This window comes from Cyprinodon variegatus, unplaced genomic scaffold (genome assembly GCF_000732505.1).
Source record: "Cyprinodon variegatus isolate N-32 unplaced genomic scaffold, C_variegatus-1.0 Scaffold204, whole genome shotgun sequence".
In the NCBI taxonomy this organism is placed as follows: domain Eukaryota; kingdom Metazoa; phylum Chordata; class Actinopteri; order Cyprinodontiformes; family Cyprinodontidae; genus Cyprinodon; species Cyprinodon variegatus.
Window position 1 is genome coordinate 25850 of NW_015150657.1, and position 24192 is coordinate 50041.

Below are 24192 nucleotides of genomic sequence, written 5' to 3' on the forward strand. Positions count from 1 at the left end.
GCGCTTTGGTCAAGTCTCCTAACTTGAATAAAGGCGCTATATAAGTACATGCCATTTACCATTTTACCATTTAAAAGTCCTACTGTGTATTATGCAAAATTAACTTTGCCGTTTCAGAATATGTGCGTTCTCATGTGCTCGTGAAACGTCATAAGCCTCAGCCCCGGTACTGTTCCAGTTCACAACACAAGACAGAGAACGGATGTTGATCTCATCCCTTTCTCTTTACCGAGCAAGCAGCAGAGCAAGTTCGTGTGTTCGAAACGGAAAGAACAGAGGTGTGGAAGACCCCATGCCAGCCTCCCCTCCTGCTCGGATGTAGTGTTTTTGCCTGTTGGACTACTGTGTAATTAAAATCTGGGGGAGAGTAGGTGTGCCCCGCCGCCTCTCCCATCCTAAACCCTAAGTGTCTAAACGCATTCCAACAGCCACAGGTGGGCCTGAGCATCGGAAGCAAAAACTGAAAAGCTGACCCACCTCCAGTGACCAGAATATGCCCACCCTGATGCCCTACATATGTATGTCTTAGAAATTATAATTGGGGCATAGGCCACCACCAGTAGGGGAGGACCCACGCTGTTAATAATGTTGTATTTTCAATTGTAGTACAATATGGGACCTTTATTATCGGTCTATATCTATAAGTAATGATACGTTTCTTGTTTTATCATTTCTAAATGGCTGAAAAATTAAGATTAAGATTAAGATTAAATCCTTTCCTCTGCCTACATCCCCCACAATGCTGTGCAGTTTTGATTTGAAGTATATTTAAATTATAGAACATAATGTATCATTATTGTTCAGGTGTCTCTCACGATACTCATTGTTACTCTTTTATTGCCCAGCCTTACATTTCATCACTATAAAAGGTTATGTTGAAGAACGTTTTGGAATTTTGATGCATGGTTTATCTGATGTTTATATTGGGTGTTTCAACATTTTGTAATATGTAATTTCTGGAAAAGACTGTCCAGTAAAAACATCCAGTCCTTTAACATAACCTGTGTTGAGTATAAAAGCGCCAGTGTTAGTATCTCACATGTGCAGCTGGTCTGTACAGCTAAATAAACCCGTCTGAGATTCAAGGTGCTGGAAATCCTTTGAAGCACAAAATTAGATCATTTCAGTGTCAGATGTGAAGTTAACTACTCATGCTGAAGAACATTTGCAGTGTTGGGGATTTAGATGACAGAATAGAGCTGCCATTCAAGCCGATGTTTCCTGCTTAGACCAGTGGAAAGAATGCATAGGTGCTGTTTAACTTTATTTTAGGGGGTGGAAGACAGCCAGTAAACTAGCACGTGAAGCAGAGTTCCTGTAGGGAAATAATGAAACATGCACACCATAAAATTCTGCTTTAATTTGTTGTTCTACTAAAAGTTTGTGAAATCTGTGTATGTTTGGATCCAGTGCTGCATGCATGTTTTATTTGGCCCCTTGGCGACATTCACACTGTGGCTGTCATAAGTACAGTTTTGTCCTCTCTGCTGTGGGTGTTCCTACATTTTTTTCTAAGCCAAGCACTCACACATGGTGGTTTCTTTCCATGCAGCAGTCATAACAGATCTGTCTGATGAGCCAGCTCCCTCTCTACCCTCAGGGTAAGAAATAAACATGCTCTTGTGTTCCACCCAGGATCTGCGATCTGTGTCTCCACTCCTCCCTGTGTCTACTTCAGAATGTGTGTCTCTCGGTTTCGTTTTAATGTCAGAGGTTATATTATAATTAAGTCCCTCCTCAAAATGATATTCAGTACATCCATTATGTGAATTTTTGCTGTATAAATACATTGAATTTAATCCTTGCAGCTACAATTTAATTAAAAGCTTTCCATTTAAATCAGATTGGAACTATTTGGTTTTTATAAATAAATTCTCAGGATAGGATAAACGTTTGAATCTGCATGTTTACATGTACTTTATAAAAGGCTCATAAATCTTTTCGGATTCTGTTAAATCAAACTAAAAGTTCATCTTTCGTAATGAAGGATATAGTTTTGTTTCTTTTTAACTATTGTCAGACACATTCCTTTAGTATGCAATAGGAGGTTGTTTTTACACCTGGAGCGAACCATTTATGTGCCTACAGTACAGTATTCAGAGGGCTGCTTGGGAGTGGTGCAAAGTGTTGTGAAAGAAGCGATTCTAGTGAGGTGAAAGGAATGTTTTTGGTGATTACAGCGAAGCTGTATTGTGACGTTCTCAAAGTGAAATTCACAGTAGTTGAAAAATGTTATCTTTTTTTGTATTTTTATGTTCCAACACCCAATCAGGGATTAGATATGGATGTGATGCAGGGCAAAGGAGTGCATCAGAGACAAGCTATTTCAATCACAATAAGGAAAATAATGTTGACATTTTTAGAGGTTTGTTAGGGGCTTTAAATAAATCTAATTCATTTAGTCTTAGAAGGACTTTTAAATAATTCTTCATTCGTTATCCTCCCTTAGCTGCATTGCAGACCCCAGCCAGCCGCTGCCTCTCCTTTGCTCTGGTGTTCTCTGCCCAGCAGACTTCCCCCGTGTTCCTTACCTCCATAGTGGGGCTTGGCTGCGCTCTCTGCTGGTGTTCTTGATCTGATTTCCTGCTGGTCCTTTCTTAACTCCTGAATGCCGTCTCAGTGGAAAGCAGTCGTGATCCAGCCGTAGCTCCTAGATTCCCTAAACTGGAAGCGTCTACAGAGAACCTGCTGCAGCCTGGGACACTCATTTCTTTATTCTACTTTCCAAAGTAAATAAAGCACTGCGACTCAGTCAGTAAAATCCAAATCTGCCACATGAAGCCGAAACCAACGACCAGCAGATTTAATGATGTAGTGGAACCTTTTGCCTGTCATGGGGATTTTATAGTAAAGATGCAATTTTATTATTTTTTTTAATTTATATGCAATTTTTTTATAATTTTTTAGCTTTGACCCTCTGATATTATTAATAGCTGATTTTGATTCCTTCTTTCGTACTTAATTATGAGAAGTTATAGGAGCAGCTCTAAAAGAAAATTTTTTGTGGTCTTTGTGTTTAACATAACACTAACTATTCATATCAGGAGCGAAGGTAAGACCCCTTCCTCCTCTGTGTAAAACAGGATCTTATAGGTTTGATATTATAAATTGCCTTTAACAACTTTTATTGGTGGTTAGCAGAATTAAGACATGGGTATATGTGTAAAATGTAGATTATGTTAAAAGAAATTTCCCAAAGGCTGCGTCCTGAGGGCCACATTACCTACTTTGTTGTATGCTTATTAGAGACACTTAGTAGAGAACAATTGGAAGCTTCCTTTTGACCTAATAAGATAATGTCATTCTACCTCATAATGATAGAAAATGTGAAAACTTTAGCCATAAGTCAATCTGCTCATGCTACAAATGCAGTATGGATCGGAACAGAAACCTTGGTGGTGAGAACAAACATTCTCATGTTGACATATATTCGCAGAATTTTGACTACCGGTAGTTTTTGTTTTGTTTTAGTGTGATAAATTAACAGTTTCAGCAACACTACAGTAAGAGGAGCAAGCAAGGCATTCATTTTTTGTTCACTCCTCCTCTCTTCCAGTCAGTGCTTGGCAAAAATTCCTGGAATTTCCTCATTGTACAGATGGAAAGAGTAAAGGGTCGAGCCAAGACTGGGCATTGTCTGGGCAATTAAATGCTCAACAAACAGCCTTCACTGAAGAACAGTGAACAGGCTGGATTTGACTTCTTTTTTCTTTATCTCAGTGTGGTGACTTTTGGTACTTAAATAAACTCAATTCAAAATTAAAAACCACCCTCTGATATGTAGGGAACGTGGAAGTATAGAGTCTGTAGCTTTCTCTAAATCCTAACCTTTCCTTTGTGTCTGACTGTTTGAAATGGGGGAGTCCCTGTAAGCCAAGGTCCAACAGCACTGTCATGGCAACTGGTGCACAGCTGAACTCATCCATACAAACTCACACATACTAGTTTCTGTTGTAACCTTTTCACATGATCAATTTTATTAGGCATACTTTATTCATTTACAATGCGGTCTTTAAGATAATTGCTTCCTGTGAGTTTGGGTGCTTGTTTATACAAAGGTGAATCTGACACACTGGGAGGTGAAATTAATATAATCATCTAACACTCACCTTGTATCAGCAGGAGCAGCAGCAGCAAAATGCAGTGGCTGGAAGAAAGAGCAGAGCTAAGTAGCAGATGGACCTGGCTGCAGCTTCGTTTGTCTGAACTGGATGAGAGAAAAAAGCAGCTGGTGGAGATCCACAAGCAAATCCGCTCGACCAAGGTATGACTGGAATGAGAGATGCCGGTTAACAGAAACCAAAGGTGTACAGCATGATATACCCTGTCCAGCAAAAAGGCAGAAATCTGTTTGCTGTTTGACAAAACTTTTTGTCAAACAGTAAACATACCATTTATCACTGCCAACAGTCTACATCTAAAACATGATTTTGTTGAGTGAAAGCAATGCTGAACAGAAGACTAAAGGTGAAACCTGCNAAAGTTTGACCTGCTTTGCATCTTGAAGCAATGGGCTCTATGCACAAGTCCACTACTTCCTGAACTTACTGTAAGGCAGCTCATGTGTTTCCTGTCTTTTTCGAACTGATTATTTTAGGTGTGCCTGGCCTCAGTAACCATGACCAGACACACCTGGATTATTCAGTTCACCCAGTAATGACCAACAGGAAACCAAAAGCTGCCTTAATTTAAGGAAGTAGTGGACTTGTGCATAGAGCTATTTTACCGAGCAGGCTGATTTGCCAGTCGGGCAAAGGGCTCCTACGTCATGGAGTCTACTGATTATTTGCAGACATGGTTTTACAAAGCGACTGCATTGCTGTGTTTACCTTTGAAAGCCAAACAAACCTGTCAATGTTCATGAGTTCGCCAGACTCCCAGAGATGGAACCACTATGGGGAATATCACTACAACCTCCAGAAGCTACATCTGGATGACGGTCGCTTTCAGCTTCACTTCCACCTATCTGTGACCCAGTTTTTGGGCCCTGCTGTCCCGCATTGCGGGGTTGAATCACCCATACAGCAGAGGGTTTGGTGCAACAGCATTTTGGAGCTCAGACAGGAGCAAAATGCAGAAAAATCTGTGCGAGAACACCAGCTGAAAGAGAACCAGAAACAAGAAGTTGCTGCCAGCTGTGTCTCCCTCTGGAACTAAGGAACTACAGAAAGAGATCGGATTAGCCCACCAGAGAAACAGCAGCAGCAGGGAGAGGCTACAGCTGACATGGGCTGGATATAGAGGCAAAATTAAATGAGCTCAATAGTAGATCAGATAAGTCAGCGAGGCAGAAAGTGCGCTGAAGGCGGCCTAGAGGCTAGGAGTAGAGGCAGAGGCCGATTGGGAATAGGATAGTGGGATATCGGAGAAGCTCGCAATGAAGCCAGAGCTAGGAGAGGCTATGACTAGCCCGAGCTAGCTTCTAGTGGCTAACTGCTAGAGGTGGCAGGAGTACAGCAGAGGATAAGCAAAGTTTGGCAAGTCAGACATCAGCGGAAATGGGGGAAAAGGCATCGGCTGCCCGGTGTCTGAGCCGGAGGTAGGAAGAAGAGTCCTTTTATGGCTACCTTAATATGGATTTTTTTAAACCCATCTAAAATCATCTTAAGAGCATCCCTATCTCATCCTTTGTCAACAATATAAACAAAAAAAAGGTTGTCTCCGCTGCCTTCTTTACTGTAACTCACAGCCACATCCTGATTGGATTTCATGATGCAAATGTAAACAAAACTTCTGATTTTTCAGCTTATACGAATTAAGCAAAGTGAACCATTCGCTGAGCTGAATTTGCCGCGTTCGCCTTGATCAGTTTTACTTCGCTTCAGTCCAGAACCTCCCTCTACATAGAGATAACATGGAAATCCTTCACTCCATCTGTGAAATTTGCTTTCGGTGTGAATGCACGTTAACAGTTGTTTGTTTTTTGCATCATTGAGGCATTTAAAATGGAACTAAGATGAGCCTAAGACAAAAATCCTAAAAACTCTTTTTTTATATAAGTAGTTTCCACTCAAGGAAGGAAAGCTACTTTTTTCAACTCTTGTTCTTACTTCTATCAGGATCAGCTGAAATCGCACTCAGCAGGTCCTGGCTTTATTAAAACCTAAAACAGAACCTTCTGAATTACCGACTGAGTTGAAATACTGTGCAATGTTAAACAAGGGTATTTAAATATGTAAAATGATGAATGCCATATATCAACGTTGTTTGTGTCTATGCGACTCTGTGTACATTTTAGGGTAGTGTGGTCCTTGCACAATCCCAGCCACTGACTGACAGGCAGATCCAGCAGACCCTGATGAGAGAAATGGCCAGCCTGTCCTGCACGGTGTCAGATACAGAGGCTGAACCCTGCAGCCCAACACGCCTTCTGTACAACATAGAGAAACAGGTAAGAGGATGGAAGCCACAGATACACCAATGATACCAGAATGAATCAATTCCACCTTGTCTGCAGAATATAGTTCAAGAGATTTCTGCCTTGTAATGTTAGGTTCTAGTGTGAGACTGAGAGGATTTGCCTCATCAATCAAATGGTGCTTTCTGTTAGAGCTGTGTGCAGGGATGGTAAATTAGACGCTGCAGGTGGAGGGAATAAATTGCCTCTCCTTGATGATGTCAGGTGGTTCTAATTATCTTGGGAGGGGTGATGGGAATTAAGTGTTACAACAGTTGAAGTTGACATAGAACTACATGCTAATATGAAGCTGTATGTACCTTCAGCCTTAATGGAAGTGAAAGTTAAATGTTCATTTGATGGTACAGTTTTTTTATATATAGATATTTATGGACACATTGCAAAAGAACATCACTATTGGGAAATTCTTTAGTATTTTCTGTTTCGTATTTCCGCATCAGTTGGATTATTGCAGCCAAGGCTGAATGTGTCTGATTAGGTGAAATTTGGTAGATAGTTTAATAAAGCCTAAGTTTCATTTCGTCTGTGGGATTAAATGCTTGAATTTGCTGTTTCCTCTCTGCAGAGCGCCCAGCTCAGCCAGATTGTAAACAGTCTGATGCCTCCTCTGAGTGCTTCGCCTCTTTCTAAACAGCCTTCAAAGGGAAGGAATAGCTTCACAAGGTGCGTTGAATTCCTAATTAGTACTGCTCTTCATTTTGGTTCTTGGATATCTTCAAAGTCTTTGAAAGGTTGAAATTAATGTGTGAAGGTCCAAAGGAAATCTGTCTGTTCCTTGTCTGTCTTGACAGCTGCACATTTAACCTGATTCATCCTTGTTGTTGATGTAGGTTACAGGTTGGGTAGAGTTTAAGTTACCAAAGCTCTGCAGGGTATTTTTAGTTACATTTTAAGAGGTTATCTTAGGTCATATCATTTGCTTTGACCAAGTCTAATGTGACGTCTTAGTCATTTAAGCTATTTGCAAAACATTTTTAATTGAGTGGAGCATTAAAATTCAACAGTTTTTGTTTTTAAAAACTAGATCCAAACCAATTTCCATATCAGAGCTAATATTAAGGTTATTCTTGGTTGGGTGAAAGAGCAAAGATCTATCTACAGCTGCATGTTATCCTTTTACATATCATATCTTAGACACAAAAATGCTGCATTCATTTAAAAAAAAAGAAAAAGGATGTTTTAAATATTTTATAGATAGATGGATTTTTGTCATACTGTTAGAGTGGAACAACATTTAAGGAAAAAAATGAGAATAAAACAGACCCCAGTCACCTTCTCTCTCACCTCTGTTGGGAAAACGCTGCATATGGACCCATAAAAGGAATAACTTGAATACTTATTATTTAATTATCAATCTTATAACAAATCCAAGTAAAATGAAATGGATGCCTTTGTATGACTATGAGGGTTTTGTGTTTCAGATCTGCTTGTACAGCTTCAGAACAAAAAAACAGTGCATGTTTTGCTGAGAACAACCTAATTGGAGCTTTTCTTAAACATCAAAACAGTAAATGTTAAACAGATTTCACTGTACTCATTAAGGCATACACTTTAAATTCTGCTTGATGTTGTATCACAACTTTGCATGACTTAGCGATTTAAAGAGAAAAACAAAAGGAGATGATTAAAAAAACGTGGGGATTTTCTTGACTTTTTCAGAATCTCTCTGACTTTTGTTTGAACTCCCAGGGCCAATCCCCTTTCCGGAAAGACTGGCAGCTGCACTGTTTTCCACTTCTGAAAAATATTTATCTTTGTGAAGGAATTGCTCGGAACTGCTTTATAAACCAGACTAATGATCAACCTTGAATGCATTTAATGATTTTCTAGCTTGATGGATACACTTTCAGAGCTTCTGTTTTCATGAAAATGTTCCTTTTAATGATTAGTTGATCATTATCAAAGAGAAGCAGCCCCCTCTTAGCTCCTTTTTGTTTTTGTTTTTTGCAAAATAAACTGTGAAATACATAACAGATTGTAGAGATTTTTATTATGAATATAGGAAAAATGAAATATTGGTTGTATTAAATTAAACCAAATGCAAAAATATATTTTCTCTGTACCCTAAATGCACAAACACCGACTAAGAAGCCAAACTTGCTTTGCAACGAGGAAGATTGAAGACAATTGAAATATAAAACCCTGAAGATATTAAATGCAGGAGATATATTTTATTCAACTAAGACTACTGTAGCATATACTGATCTGAATGACTGTGGGAAGCAGAAGGTGAGACACCATATGGCTGCAGAGTCAGGATTTTAGGTCTTAATCTTATGTTGTGGCTCAGAGTCTTAAATCTTGCTGATGCTTGCGATGGTGCTTTTTAATCCTTAGCTGAAGATTTTGTCAGATTTTTTTAATACTGTACAGTTCTGTACTGTGCTTACATTATTATTATTTTTTTCTTTATTTTGTGTGGGTGGGAAGCAGTAAATCAACGTTGTTTTACTCAGGCCTGACCTAAATAATGTCTTTTGGTCCTTCAGCCATCTTACTTCTCATTCTTTAGTGAGGATTAAAAAGGAACATGCAGTTTAAAGGCGTTTCTGCTTTTTTATTTCTTATTTACCAAGAGAAAAAGTATCTGAATCAGTTGTTTTAATCTATAGGAAATGTTGAAAATGAAAAACACCTGAAATGGGGCTGGACAATGCAGTTATGCATTTTTTTGTTTTTTGTGACTGTATTTTTGTAAAATCTGGATTGTCTTTTACAAATTCACCACTTGGGTTCCCATAGCGAAGTGACATCATTTTGAAACTTTTTGACCTAATGTGCACTCATAACTGATAAGCTAGATCACTTTTTATTACCGCTTGCTGTAAACATTTCTTGTTATATTTTCAATGTTTGTTGAAAAACATGATTATTTTTACAAGCATGTTTCCCTGCTTGAATTTCGTTTCCCTCCAAATTTAGTTCACCTCCCAGAGGGAATACCTGAAAGCCAATCTAGTTTTTGAAGGCAGTTTATTTCAGTTTTTTTATGAAACAATTGAGAAAAAAACGAATAATGTGGAAGGATATGGCTGAGATTTTCAGGCCATATAACCCAGCCTTTGCCTGAAATAACATCCTTTTTTTATTGCCCTTTTGAAACATAAAATTTTCACAATTAAGCTAAAATGGTTTAATTGCTCGGCCAAACCAATAAAAAAACCCTCTGCAATTTGCCAGATGCCTTAAGTTATTTACATACATTTGGAAGAAGGTGCTCTTATCTGATGAGACAAAAGGAAATTTGTAAAGTGGCATATTAAAGATTTAAAAAATATTGAACGCCTAAAAACTTAAACCAAAATTTTCTAGCTTCTAAATTAAAGAATCAAAAAACAATGATAGTTTAGGCATTATACAACAGGACACAAATATATCTTGCACTGTAGAATAGGGCACATTAGGTTAAAATGAAGAACAACAGTTAACTCACCTAAAATCATAGACATAGCTAGAGCTAAAAGTCAGTAAATTACTTTCAAAAGTATTGCACCACTGGCGTCATGTTTTTTTCAGACATGCTAAGCAGATACAACATACAGAAGGACCCTTTCTTATTGACTTGATAATTATTAAGGAATCAGAAAGGTGTTGTTAAAGCAACATTGAAGGGCCAGAGAGCCACATGCTTCATGTTTCAGACCTCTGGTTTAGATCCGAGTTTATGTCCAGGTCTGAATCCAAAAGTGAACCCTTGGGAAACTTGGAAAACAAAAATCAGAATGTTTTCTGTATTAATCTGACAACGCTTGAGCTGTTTCCCCGAAATATTTCTAGATTTTAAAAGCTGATGAAGACAGACCCCCTAAAGAAAATATGTTTCCACATATTTTTCATATGTTTCAAAAATAAAAACAAATTGAAATCGATTTACCTATAAAATTCTGATGCCTTTGGTTGTAAGGTTTTAGGAATAGGAATAATTCTGCAGGGCATTATCTGGCTGGACAAAATCTGTATGGTGTGCTGATGTTCTGTTATTTAGGATCTGAGGTATACTGTAAAATAAAGGCAATCAAACAGCCGTTCTTTGTCAAGCCTGATTGCCTGAACATCCGTTTACTCCTGTCAGTGGAAATAAAAGCCTTATGTTAATAGAGCTGTGGTGTAAGATGGTATATGTAGTTGTCCTTTCCTCGTGTTTATTGGTGTGACACATCTGTTGAAGCAGCACCTTTTTAGTGCATGACTAAGAACTATGGCATTCTTATTATCTCATCTGATCTGTTTCTCACAGCGTTCATGGAAAGGATGATGTTTTTCTAACTGGGACCTCCAACAGAAGGACATTTAAAAGCAGAAGGCTCCTCAGGGTCGATGCATCATGTGTTTGTGCCCGCACCCGGCCCCTGATCTCATACCACAAACGCAAATTGTTGTCCTTTACCCCCTGTAACACCGCCAGATCACCGGTATGCTTAAAGACACCCCATCATTTGACTTTTTCTTGCTAAAGCTTAGCAAAATATAGATGCCAAAGAGCATATGCATATTGATTTGATCATTGGGAATTAAAAAGACATGCCTCCTAAATTATTTTCTTCACAATATAAAAACAACTTAAGAGAAAGGACAGGCTGCATGTTCAGTTTATATTGCTGCTCTCCTTTTTGTTTGTTTTGAGGAATTTTGGCTTAATGTTGAATTTAGAATACCTTCTCTAAATGTCAAAGAGTCTACTATTACTATGCTCTAGTGATGAGCTAATATGAAGTGAAGTAAGATTTTTTATGTCTTATTTTCTTTGTTTATTCCAGAAAGCAAGAAAGTCCTTATCTACTCTTCTCTCCACTTGCACCTGTGAATCTGTTTGTTTGTGCTCTGAGCTTGACTGTAGCTCCAGATCAAGATTTCACCACGTGGAGGCTCTTTCCCCTGGAAAATCTTTAGGTTAGTTATGGCTCTGGAAAACATATCTTGTTGTTGGTGCAGATCAGCTCCTGTGCTGGCTGCTGAAGATTTTGGATTTATATAAAATCCAAAAAGTTTTTACAATTAAGGTCCATTCTGCCATGATTTCATTCAAAACCATCTTTATCAAATGAAATGACACAATATTGGTATTTAGAATCCATACAAGTCTAATTAAACATGAGATATTTGACAAAATCTATTTTTTTTCTTACACTCTTAATATATATGTGTATGTATGTGAAATGTCACATTAAATATATATCATACCTTCTTCCCCCCATCTTGTTAGTAAAATTCTGTTTAGTCCATGAAAAACCTACCGTATTTTCACGACCATAAGGCGCACCGGACTAAAAGGCGCACTCTCAGTTATGTGTCCCATTTCTGTATTTAACACACACATAAGGCGCACCGGACTATAGGGCGCGTTTTTTATATACAGGTACATGTCCTCTACTACCTTTAAATACCTCAAAACTGAGTATGACTGTGCTTTATTCATGTATTTATTACAAAGTATTAATCAAACCTGGCAGCTGGCCTTGAGTCAGACACATCCCAGATGACACAGCGCTGTGGTCACTCCTAAATTAACTTAAAATCCTGAAACCTGCTGACGGAATATGTTCGCTTTTATTACCGGTATCCTGGTGCCTGCAGCTAAAATTATTTAGATGAAAAACACCTGCCAGCAGCCGCGGTGAACGAAAGGATTTCTCCTGTCAGCGCACCGCTGGTATGTGGGGGTCTGAGCGCCTCAGACAGAAATAGATAATCTGGATGAACTGACTGCAATTATTAAGTTTTCAGGTGGACTTTCTCACTTAAAAACATATTTATACTTATTTATTCCCACTGATCACAGCAAATATAGCTGCAAGATTTAGATTATTTAGATGAAAAAACACCTGCCAGCCACCGCGGTGAAGAGGAGGAGGAGACGCGCCCGCGGCTGTTGAATTAAGTTTTCAGGTAGAAAAATAGAGTGGGAGCAAACCTGAGTATGATTGTGCTTTATTCATGTATTTATTACAAAGTATTAATCAAACCCATCAAAGTCATCATCCTCTGTTATCCTCAGCATTCCTCTGAATAAAACAGCTGCGCTAAATCAGACATGCCAGTTTCCCCTTCTGCGCTGTCAGTCACTTTCCGTGCAGCGCAGCTCCTCAGAAATGATGCCGGCTTTTGCGAAAGCTTGAACAACAGAGCCAGCAGACACAGTCCATCTACAATCCATCCGCAAACGGTGGCGTAACTTGCCCGGCGCTGCCTTCCATTTATCATGAAACTGTGGTCTCAGTCTGTCATCCATCGCTCCCACGCCGCTCGCAGCCTTACTTTGAACGGGCGCGTCACACCGATGTCGAGCGGTGGAAGTTCCTTTGTCAGACCCCCGGGATAACGGCGAGCACAGCGTTCATTTGATTCATCTTTTTTTCACATCGGCTGTGAAATGGGCACGCAGCGATGGTGATGCGTGGAAAAAAGCACCTGGTCTCCTCACATACACCTGCCTTTCATCATCTCCTCATTCATCCAGCCTTTTCATTTGCATTAATATCATCAGAGCGCTGTGTCTCGCTGTCAGCTCCCAGATCAGCTTCTCTGATTGGTTGATGCGGCGCGTCCAGCAGCAAAACTTCAATTTTTCCATCTGAGCAGCAGCAGCGCGTTGGCGGTGCGTCAGATGCTTAAACGCTCCCGACGTGCTGCACCAAAATGCGCTGCAGGACCTTTTACTGCACCTATATGCGCGTCAACCATTGACTTTGCATGTAAACTCGCTGCTTCTGCTGCACCTGCTGGGTCCGGTTCACACCGATGTCGAGCGGTTGAACAGCGAGCACAGCGTTAATTTGTTTCCCCATGTTTTTCACATCAGCTGTGAGACGGACACGCATGGAGTTACATATTAACAGCGATGGTGAGGGGTGGAAAAAAAACACCTGGTCTCCTTACATTCAGCCACTCTTTCATCATCTCCTCAATGAGGTGGTCTCAAAAGTCGCAGTTACAACACACATAGGGCGCACCGCACCATAGGGCGCACCGCACATTTTGAGGAAAAAAAAAGACGTTTAAGTGCGCCTTATAGTCGTGAAAATACGGTACAATAAATATGAAGGGAATGATTAAATTATTTGCTAATATCACGCCACTTTAAGTAGTTGGCATTGCTTCATCATTATAGTAACTTAAATGCAATAAAATGATCATAATCATATATTTTCGGCCTCAGTAATTTTAGAGCTGCCTCGTATGTCTTGGATCTGTGTGATGTCTAAAACAGTGTAGCACATACTGGTCATGGTGGGAAGGATTTTTTTTACAGATTATTTATAAATTTATCTGGGATCTAATGTGAATCTAGAAATAATTAGGAAACCTTTGAGCAATTCATTGTTTCAATTGCACCTGTTTGTTAATGAAATATGAACAAATTGTCCTTTTTGAGAGTGAATTATTAGCTGATTTAAAATAACCAGTTGAGGAAAATGGTACTAATTTTTTGCCACCAAGTTAAAGATTTTTACTTTCTCCTCCCAGGCATGTCTTCAAGTCATCATGTTCAGAAGATTATGGCCAGAGAAGAATGGATCCAGAAACCTTTAGTTTTTAATTCTAAACTGTTGAATCCACCAAACTATGGGAGAATCAGCTCCTCTCCAAGGCACAGTAAGATTTTTTTTATAAATAACCCTTCCCTTCCTTTTTTCTGCTGAGTTTGATGCCTTTTATTCTACTTTACTTAAAAAAAAAATAAAAAAATCAGAATCCCACATATCAGTTAGACACTTTAATAGCAATTTCACCAATGATCCTGCAGTTCCTAACCAGTTGAGGAAAATGGTACTAAACCTTCTGAATAAAGACTTCAAATTAAACGTTTAATGCAACCATCACATTAGGTTGTTGGTATTGCATGTATAAAAATTCCCCTGACTTCAGCTCCTTAGAAAGCCACCATTGGGTCTTACCAGGTAGTTGAGAATCAAAGGCCAATAAGACAGGAACGATCAACACAGAGTCAGGGTTCAACCAAAACTTAACACATTTCCTGTGGAGGGAATGCATAAGTTATACTGAAAAAAACTCAGGACTTTGGTTATTAACTTCTCATATATAGGTAATAAAATTGCTTAAATATATAAATGTTTATAAAATACTTTAGAAGTTTAAGAAATGTTTTTAATTGTATTTAAAGTCTGATGCTTGCTCGGATATTAGAATTCCTGGGCTCAGCCACAGTTCTTCCAAGCTTACTTGTAAAAACTATATGAATTAAATATTTGAGCAATGCAGTTTAAATAATATTACATAACTATTAGTATTACATAACTGCAATAACTTGACGGATGATCTCCGATCTCTGTATCTTTTGCAGAACGAGTAAATACTTGAATGTCCAGTTTTCCAAACCTTTTCTTTTTATTCCTGTTAGAAGAACCACACTGTCTGCCTAAAGGATTCTGTGAACTAACAACAAATTGTGTTTGTGTGGTTTTCCATATTTATAGATTAGGATTTTATTTCTACATTAACATCGTAAAACCCCCATGGATTTGTAATCCTGAAATGGCTGAAAAGCTAGTGTGCACAAAGGAGCCTGGTTGAATATAGATGAAAATGTCACATTTTCAGCTCCCTGCTGATTTCATTTCAGTTTTAATGATTTTATTCTGTTTTTCAAACCCAGAGGGAGGCAGTCTGTCAGTAGTAGATTACTCAAAAATGACAACCTAACATCTTTATTTAGAGAATGTGGAACCAAAGTCAAATTCCTTTTCTGTGTGCCCAGACTTAGTGAAAAATGTTGATCTAAATATATCATTATTATGGTACCTTAATTTGAAAAGGATCATGCTTATCTTTCTGTCCGTCCTGAGCAGTGGTGTGCACAGACTTTTGAAGGGCAGGGGTGGAAAGAAAAAAAGGGCAAATATAGTACATGCTTATCACTGCAGAAGATACGTTAGCACATGTTTTGCATTATTCATTGTTGCTCCTAATAGTCAATATAAGGACTAAACACAAAGAAATGTATAGAATAAAGACCAAAAGGAAAAAAAAGGAATAAGTTTTATTATAATTAGCATTTAGTTTACTATATAGTCTACTTACTACAAATTAAAATTACATTAACCTTTGTTTCTTTTTTAAAATGTATTTTCGCTCTTGCATTTTTTTTTGTTTTGGAATGTAATTCAATTTAGTTTATTTAAATAGCGCCAATACATGACGCATATCATCTTGAGGCACTTTACAGCGTCAATTCAACCAGATCATACAGTCAGATTGGTTCACAGTTTATGATGAAGTTTATTGATTAAAAACAAGAGATTATTCAGTAATGGTCAATTCAGAATTAATCAAGTGCTTTATATGCTGTTCATAATAGCCCCATTTACACTACCCTCTGAAAAAAAAACAATCTGTGCCAAGCTTGGATCAGTTAACCTTGTGGTCGTCACACTGCTAAGCAGAATCATCACTGGAAATCATGTGGCACGGTAGGGAAGCTATTATTTTTATGAATGTCAGAAATGATTACGGATTCTGACTGTAAGGAGATGGCGCGGTCTGGTCATGAGCTCTTTGTTATTTGAGAACCGAGCCAGAACTGAACCCTACTGATGAACTAGTACCAGTTTAGCGCAGTTTGGTTCAGTTTGAATGCCATTTACACTCAACAATTATCCTGGTTACTGTGCTCGGACCCATCTCTGCACAGTTTCCAAAGGGTAGTGTAAATGGGGCTATTGAATACACCAGCCGGTCCAACTATACAAACACAGAGAGCTCTTTAAAAAACAGAAACAAAATTCAGCTAGCCGTAAATACAGAGATTCTCAAGAACTCTGCTTAAAGAAGATACATTTTTTTTTTTTTTTACCCATTATCATTTTGAGTTTAAAGATTATGCTCCAGATAACATGTTGTCTGGGGATCATTAGGATATGATCTTGTTCTGGAACCAATGCCTGAAAAGTACTATTTGATGGGACCAAAGCTGCATTCTATTTCCAGCACGGTTAAAAGTAAATACTAAGTGGTAAAATATGCCAGAAATAAAAGAGGCTTTAATATTTGTTCTGTCAGATTATTTAAAAAAGATAAATAACTTCAATGAATTCGGTAAGTGGAAAAAAAACTAAAAAAAAACAAACAAACAAATTACTTGAAATCTGGTACTGTGATTAGAAAGCGAAACTTACAAAGGTTGTCTTTTTGACATACAAATTTATCAGAAGGGAAGCTTAAGAAAATCATTAAAAGTCTGATTTATGCCCTGTCTCTATACTTCTAGGTAGGAAACATAAGCAACATGTCCGGCGTAATACGATGGGAGTCTTAGGTCTGTCACCAATCAGGTCGCCAGAAACTGCTTGGAGGCAGAACAGGCGAACCAATCAAAGAAAAAGGAAGAGAAGACGACTTTTTAGTAAAGGTGAATAATGTTTTCAGTATGTTTTCAATGCTTAATGCAGATGGCACTGGCTGAAAATGATGTTATGTTTAGTAGTTTAATAGTATCTCTGAGATTTTACACAAATGGTCATGTCTAAACAACTGCCAAGTCTAGTAATTGATTTGAAGGGCCTTTTGCTTTTACTAGACAATTGTTCCAAATATTTATTACCTAGTGAAAAAGTTCAGCCATAATAATCAGAAAGATGGCTGCTTAAAGTTTGGCTTTCCCTATAATGCACTTCTATGGCTATAAACTGGGTCTACAGGGTGCTATTTTACTGTTACTGAGCATTTTTACATACATTTCTAAGTTGAGTGAAACACTGTTGGCTGTCCATGACTTTGTCTCACTTTTACAAAGCTTGCTATTTTGTGTGTAGATGATCAGGATGTCCTGTACCAGCTTTGCGATCTTGGAGACAGTTCAAATGAAATGCTTGAGGAGAACTTTGGGCAGTTCACGCTCAGCTGGGCCTCACAGGTAGCACACTAAATGTTATTCCATTGTTTGTCCATACATACTTTACAGTAGTACCAGTAGGAAAAGCCAATTAATGCTCAATGTTTAAAATTAGATGTCATTTATTTGTACATTACTATAGTAATTTACTTTAAATAACAAAACTAATACTCTGTGTAAATCACTCTAAAAGTAAGGGGCTTTATTTTATCCATTCAGCATCTTTGTTTCATAATTGAAGGTAAATCAACTATAAGTTAAATGACTTAAATGGTTAATAATTATTAACATTTCAGCTGAAAGGCAGGAAATAGAAAATAAAATCATTTTCAAAACACATAATTATAAGCATACACCATAAGGCTACGTTTACAGTGCAGGTCTTAATGCTCAGTTCTGATTTTTTTTGCAAAATCCGAAAAATATGCGGCTTGTATCGGATCTCCTTTGTGAACTGCATTCATACAGCTTAAGTGTCCCGCATGCGCAGTAGAGGATGCAATGATGTCACAAGCAAGCGTGCTCTGTGTTTACTGAAGTAAACATGGATGGTAGTGCTGGAGCTCGTCTAGCGATCCTTCCCAACCTTAAAAACTTACTAAAGATGGTTTAAAAAAAGACTGCACCCTGCATTATAGTCCACCATGGTTGTTGTTGTTTTTTCTTCTAGCTTCTGGGTAGCAAGATGCCGAATAATGACCTTCGTTGAGTATTAATGACATTTAGATCAGATGAACGCGACCTGGCCGTTCAGACACAGGTTGCATTTGAAAAGATTAGATGTGTGTCGGATTCAGGACCACATAGCCAAGTGGCCTAGATCGCATTGGAAAAAATCTGATCTGTATTGTTCAGACTGCCATGAAAAGGTCAGATACAGGTTGCTTACGGGCAAAAAAAATTGAATTTGGGTCACTTCAGGCTGCTGTGTGAATGTAGCCTAAGTTTACTATTTCTAATTTTATTTGGTGGAAGAGGTTTATTAAAGTTTGATAAAATTTTTAAATTTCATTACCAGACAATAGTAGTTTGTGAAGAATAAAAACCCAGCGAAGCCAATTTTGGTTAAACTAGTGAACTCTCTTGTCCTAGCAGATGGAGTTTCTTAGGTTAATGAATGAGCTCACCTGTTTTTTTCTGTGTTTTTTGTTTAATATCCTGTATCATCATGTCACCTATATTGTCAGTTTAACAGAAATTATTGTTTCCAAGCACACAGTTAATTTTATGTATGAGAAAAATCATAGACAAACCTGAAACTTAAAGCAGTGTCCACACAATGAGAATCATATGTATAGAAAGTCTTCACTTTACTCTAGATGCTCATATTCAGAAATAACTGATGGTTAAAGTTCTGCTCAGGAATCCACCTGGTATTCAGTAACAGCTAAAAGCTTCCAGATCTTCCCTATTTTCCTCTAAAATAATCCTGTACATGTTGGCAAGTGAAGCAGGTGCTGAACTGAATGACCTACAGTAATGACATTTCCACTGAAGCAGAAAACGAAAGTAGCACAAAGTCAATAGCTTCATTTCCAGATGCAGAACAGTTGTTCCTAATTCAACAGCCCACCTCTTAATTCCAGCACCAGTCATAAATATGTTTCAGTTTACAAGTTTATATTTTGCAGCATGTCAATTTTAGAGCTTTTTCAGCTGGCTCCCTAAATCTAATGTTATTTCTGGTAGTGGGTTTATCACATAGAGTCCTTACAGTAGATGAGTAGAGCTCATTCAATTGCTCTTTATTTATGTTCACATGTTTCGTTTCTATTTAGGGCAAACAGGACAGAGGTCGTGTATACAACATCAATGACGTTGTCATTCCCATGACCCTTTCTAAGGTTGAAAAACTGCAGTACAAAGACATCCTGACACCGAGGTAAACAACAATAATGTAGAAAAAATAAAAAAGAATACACAGAATTCTGTGACTGTATTGACTCCAGTTGTTTGGATAGACAGATATATATTTCATGTTCTTTTTAAAAGAGATTTAGAAGTAAACTTGGTTATATTGATTAGAACAGTAATGGACAGCATCTGTCTTTTATTTAGTTGGAGGGTAATCGACATCCAGGCTCTTAAAGGAACCCAGATGGGAGAGGATCAGAAAGTAATGCTCACTATTCTGAACATTGACCTATTGATGTTTTTATTGAATAAAATGTTGATTTCATCTTACAGTGTGTTCTTTTGTGTTGTGTAAAGATTGAGGATCTCAGTGATGACGTCTTTGCTCGGAGGCACCTGGCTTTAGAACAGAAGGAGAAGCGGCGCTGCCCGTCCTGGGGAAACAGGGGGTGGTGCAGAGGCTCCACAAGGTGGCTACACACAAACAGACTCACTCACTAACATAGGGTTAAAAATGCACGCTGCTGCTTTGTTCATCTTTATATAGAAACGTGTGAAAGCTGGGTGTAGGGAATTGTTCTCATGGTAGTTTCCAGGGAATGCTTATGTTTTTTTTTTTTTTGTTTTTTGTCCTCTCCAGATCTGCCAGCAGGCTATCAGGTATCAGAGGCGGGGTGTGTACATCAGGGGAGGAGAGCTCTGTGGAGAGGAGGTGTTCTCAGCTGGATTCTGATGAGCAGCCGCGGTCAGAAGAGGGGCTGGTATGATCTCAGACTGTTTCTGAAACATAAATTAAAGAATATGATTGAGTTCTACTGAGAAAGGAAACGTCTCAAACCGCATCGTTCTCAGAGGGATTTGTTTAATTATTGATCACAATACCATCCTGTTTCCTCCCTCTCACTAATATATAAATTAATCATTCTTATTTGGGTTAATTATAATCCAGCATTCTCATATCAATATTTATTATTAGGAAACCAACAAATATTCTAGTTGTCATAGTTTTAACAAGAAGACTGTGACCAATTTGCTTTTAGGCTACTTATTGTCTCTTTAGTGCTTAACATTACTTGAATTAGTTTTCTATAACATCCCTATCCATACTAACATGTTATTTATCCTTTGGCATAAGAAAAGAATTTCAATGAGCAGTAATGAGCCTCATATCCTCAGCCTTTTTCAGTGAGGCTTCTGTGAGTTATAAAGCCTCTATTGGTTCTTCAGTCTACACAGATACTTGTCTCCACTTGTTTCCCCCGATCCTGCTTTGATTGTAAGACTCTCTGCTTCTATACTGTGATTTGAGAGGGAACAAGCAGCTACTTATCTTGGCTTTTCTAATCAGTGTTCGCGTCACTATAGATATGCTCTACTCCACGACTCTCCAGTCCTCATGCACCTCAGCACCCAAACAAACCACGATTAAAGCTGTAGCTCTGAGCTCAAAAGAAATAAAACAGACATCAAATAATTAATTTGATGCGGGGACTGATTCAAATGAAGCATTTAGCAGATGTTATTTTACAACTGAAAGAGTTTCATACACTGTTTACTTCTTATGATATTTGATAAATATTATAGCAATGATTTATGGTTGTCAGCCAGCAGACAAAATCCCCTCACACTATTCGCTCTGTGCTTACAGCAGCCTCAGGCACCTTGGGAATCCCGAGTGTTTCCTCTGGATGAGCATGAAGAAGCTGTTCTGCTTTCTGATGAAGTGAAAATTCCATCTGGATGGACAGAATCCAGCTGTCTTTCATCAAAGCCCTCAAGCTCCCTCCACTCCCCAACCCAGTCTGCCTGTACTACGCCGCCCTCTTCTGGCCAGAATTAGAGCTGTGTGTCCAGGGTCAGCTGAGGTTTTCTCTTTATAGGTAAAATAAGACGGCTTGTTTGGTCACTATTCATTAATACGACTTACTTCATTTCTAAAAGTCTAGAAGTATTCTATCCAACATTTATGTTATAGTTGGTTTTAAATAATTTAAATTAAGTCAATCAAGGGACAAATTAACTAATAGATTCATATCAGTTGGAATCGATAGTGGAAAGCGTCATGTATTATTTCTAATATTGTATGTTGACCAGTCAATTAAACAATATATCCTTTGTGTTTCAGCTCTTCTTACACGAGCCTGAAGAAATTCACCAGAAACCTTTTAAAGGAAGACTGGAAACAGTCACTGATCTTTTTTTATTGTATATTATAAATGTAATACTTTCTTACAAGAGTGAAATGTTTTATGGAGTATGTCACTGTAGTTTTAACTGGCTGCGGTTTGAGATTTTAATGTAAGTATTAGACTTTTTGTGATGTACTATAGTGGATTGATATTGGATATGTATTTAGTACATAGTATTTATTCTCAAAGTGCTTTCTGGAAAGATGTAAAGACTTAATAGTTCCGTTTGTTGATTTAATCTTTTAAAAATTGTTCACATGTGTTGTCATTTTTGTCCTGATATTTTTAATAAACAGTAAATGCTGTCATTGCAAACATTGTGGATTTTAATGCTTTTCCAAATTACTCTTTTGCATCATTTTTTGTTTTCTTCAGTGTCTTAGAGGTTACTAATCATTTTTCTAGTTGTGATTTGTTGAAATTTCAGGGATATAAAAAAATAGTAATGAATTTGAAATAAAAAAAAAAATCTAGGAAATTTATTTGTTAATTATGGTGGAAAATAAGTATTTGTTCACCCACAAACCAGCAAGATTTCTGGCTCTAACAGAGCTGTAACTTCTTCCTTAAGAACTCCTCTGTCATCCACTTGTTACCTGTATTATTGGCACCTGTTTAAACCTTGTCCACAGCCACAAACAGTCACACTCCAAACTCAACCATGGCCAAGAACAAAGAGCTGTCGAAGGACACCAGGAAGAAAATTTTAGACATGCATCAGGCTGGGACAAGTAGATCTACAATAGGCATGCAGCTTGTGAAAAAAATGAACTGTGGGAGAAAATTTAAGAAAACGGAACACATACAAGACCACTGATAATCTCCCTCGATCTGGGGCTCCACGCAAGGTCTCACCCTGTTGGGTCAAAATTATCATGAGAACGGTGAGCAAAATTCCCAGAACTACACGAAGGGACCTGATGAATGATCTGCAGAGAGCTTGGAACAAAGTCACAAGAGCTACCATAAGTAACACACTACACCAAGAGGGACTCAAATCCTGCAGTGCCAGACATGTCTCCCTGTTCAAGCCAACACATGTCCAGGCCCACCTGAAGTTTGCCAGAGAGCATATAGATAATCCAGAAGAGGATTGGGAGAATATCATGTGGTCAGATGACACCAAAATAGAACCTTTTGGTAAAACCCCCCCAAAAAATGTGGGACAATTCCAACACTTTGTAATCCATCTTTTTAAAGATCTTATTAAAGATCCATCTTCTTTTGTAGGAAGAAGAATGCAGAGTTGCATCCCAAGAACACCATACCTACTGTGAAGCATGGGGGAGGAAACATCATGCTTTGGGGCTGTTTTTCTGCAAAGGGGAAAGGAAAACTGATCTGTGCTGATGGAAGAATGAACAGGACCATGTATCGTGAGATTTTAAGCCAAAACCTCCTTTCATCAGTGAGAGCTTTGAAGATGAAACATGGTTAGATCTTCCAGCATGACAGTGATCCCAAACACACCGCCCGGGCAACGAAGGAGTGGCTCCATAAAAAGCATTTCGAGATCCTGGAGTGACCTAGCCAGTCTCCAGACCTCAACTCGATAGAAAATGTGTGGAAGGAGTTAAAATCTGTGCTGCTCTGTCACAGCCTCGAAACATCACTGCTCTAAAGGAGATCTGCATGGAGGAATGGGCCAAAATACCAGCTACAGTGTGTGTAAATCTCTTGGTGACCAGGTTATGTTACAAAGTATTGAGCTGAACTTTAGTGACTGACCATATACTTATTTTCCACCATAATTTACAAATATATTATTTAAAAATCCTACAATGTGATTTCCTGGATTCTTTTTTTCTCATTTTGTCAGACCTCTCTCATTATTCTAAGAAGGAGAACTTTAGTGGCTGACTAAATACTTTTTGGTCCCACTGTTTGTATATATGAATATATCTATAATTATATATGTATCCACACACACACACATATATATATATATATATATATATATATATATATATATATATATATATATATATATATATATATATATATATATATCGATTGATAGTCTGCAACATGGCACTTCTTACAGTACATCTCAAACTGTTGGTTTTAAGAAGATCTAATTGTGAAAAAGAAAACTTCTTCAGTCTGTTATGATGTAAGGCAAATTGTATCTTGAATAAATGCTAAATTCATTCCCTTTTAAATGTATCTATGAAAGTTAATGCTTGCCTCAAATACTTTAAAATAATGTCAGTGTAAAGGCATTCCTAAAACATTTCAAAGTCACTTTTCTTCTGGCCAAAGTTGGAGGGAAACAGCTTGTGCTTTAATCTTGAATGCATAATGCTGTTTTCCTTCACAACTAGAGAGAGGCCAGATGTTCAGATGGTTGCTAAAGTCACAGCCCCGATTTCATGAATTTATGTATCAAACTCCATACCAAGGACTTGTTACGTGTCCTGAAGAGTTGGAAACTCAGTTTACCCAACAAATTTTATAGCAATACACAATTAGCTGTTTTGAGGTCATTAACATGATTTATTAAATCAAAAGTACAGCACTTTATTTTAATTAGCAATATCCCATGCATGAGGATTTTATGAGAATAAGTGTTTTGAATACTCCTGTTAATTCAGAGCATTTTACAGCTTAGATTATACTCCAATCCCCATACAAGTGACCTTGTTAAATTCCTGTTCTTGCTTTTGATTGGAGCTTTGATTGACGGACTATGTTTTTTAATAAAACGTTAAAATTATGACTTACAACTTGTGTGGAACAGCCGCTTCTCTGCTAATAAATTTATCTAAAGCATCGAGTGATCTCAATGTAAAAGCAGAATCATTGGGGACTTCCTAAATTAGACAACAAATAAGCATAATGAAATGCATTTTAACAATATGCACAATAATTATATATACATA

General features: G+C 37.9%; 1 protein-coding gene across 2 annotated transcripts in view; it reads left to right on the top strand.

Annotated features, from left to right (window-relative positions):
• Window positions 1–21585, top strand: part of kansl1l (KAT8 regulatory NSL complex subunit 1 like) — a 26981-nt gene extending 5396 nt beyond the window's left edge. Inside the window, exons 3-16 of one of the 2 annotated variants that reach the window (XM_015379941.1) lie at window positions 4120–4264; window positions 6239–6391; window positions 6984–7081; window positions 10656–10830; window positions 11176–11308; window positions 13883–14011; window positions 16644–16784; window positions 17188–17288; window positions 19046–19149; window positions 19326–19383; window positions 19479–19591; window positions 19762–19882; window positions 20770–21001; window positions 21247–21585. In XM_015379941.1, coding sequence (XP_015235427.1) covers window positions 4120–4264; window positions 6239–6391; window positions 6984–7081; window positions 10656–10830; window positions 11176–11308; window positions 13883–14011; window positions 16644–16784; window positions 17188–17288; window positions 19046–19149; window positions 19326–19383; window positions 19479–19591; window positions 19762–19882; window positions 20770–20961 — 1663 coding nt within the window. In that variant the 3' untranslated portion in view covers window positions 20962–21001; window positions 21247–21585. The remainder of the gene's footprint in view (window positions 1–4119; window positions 4265–6238; window positions 6392–6983; window positions 7082–10655; window positions 10831–11175; window positions 11309–13882; window positions 14012–16643; window positions 16785–17187; window positions 17289–19045; window positions 19150–19325; window positions 19384–19478; window positions 19592–19761; window positions 19883–20769; window positions 21002–21246) is intronic. The other variant, XM_015379942.1, reaches the window with a different exon arrangement.
• The last annotated feature ends 2607 nt before the right edge of the window (window positions 21586–24192 follow it).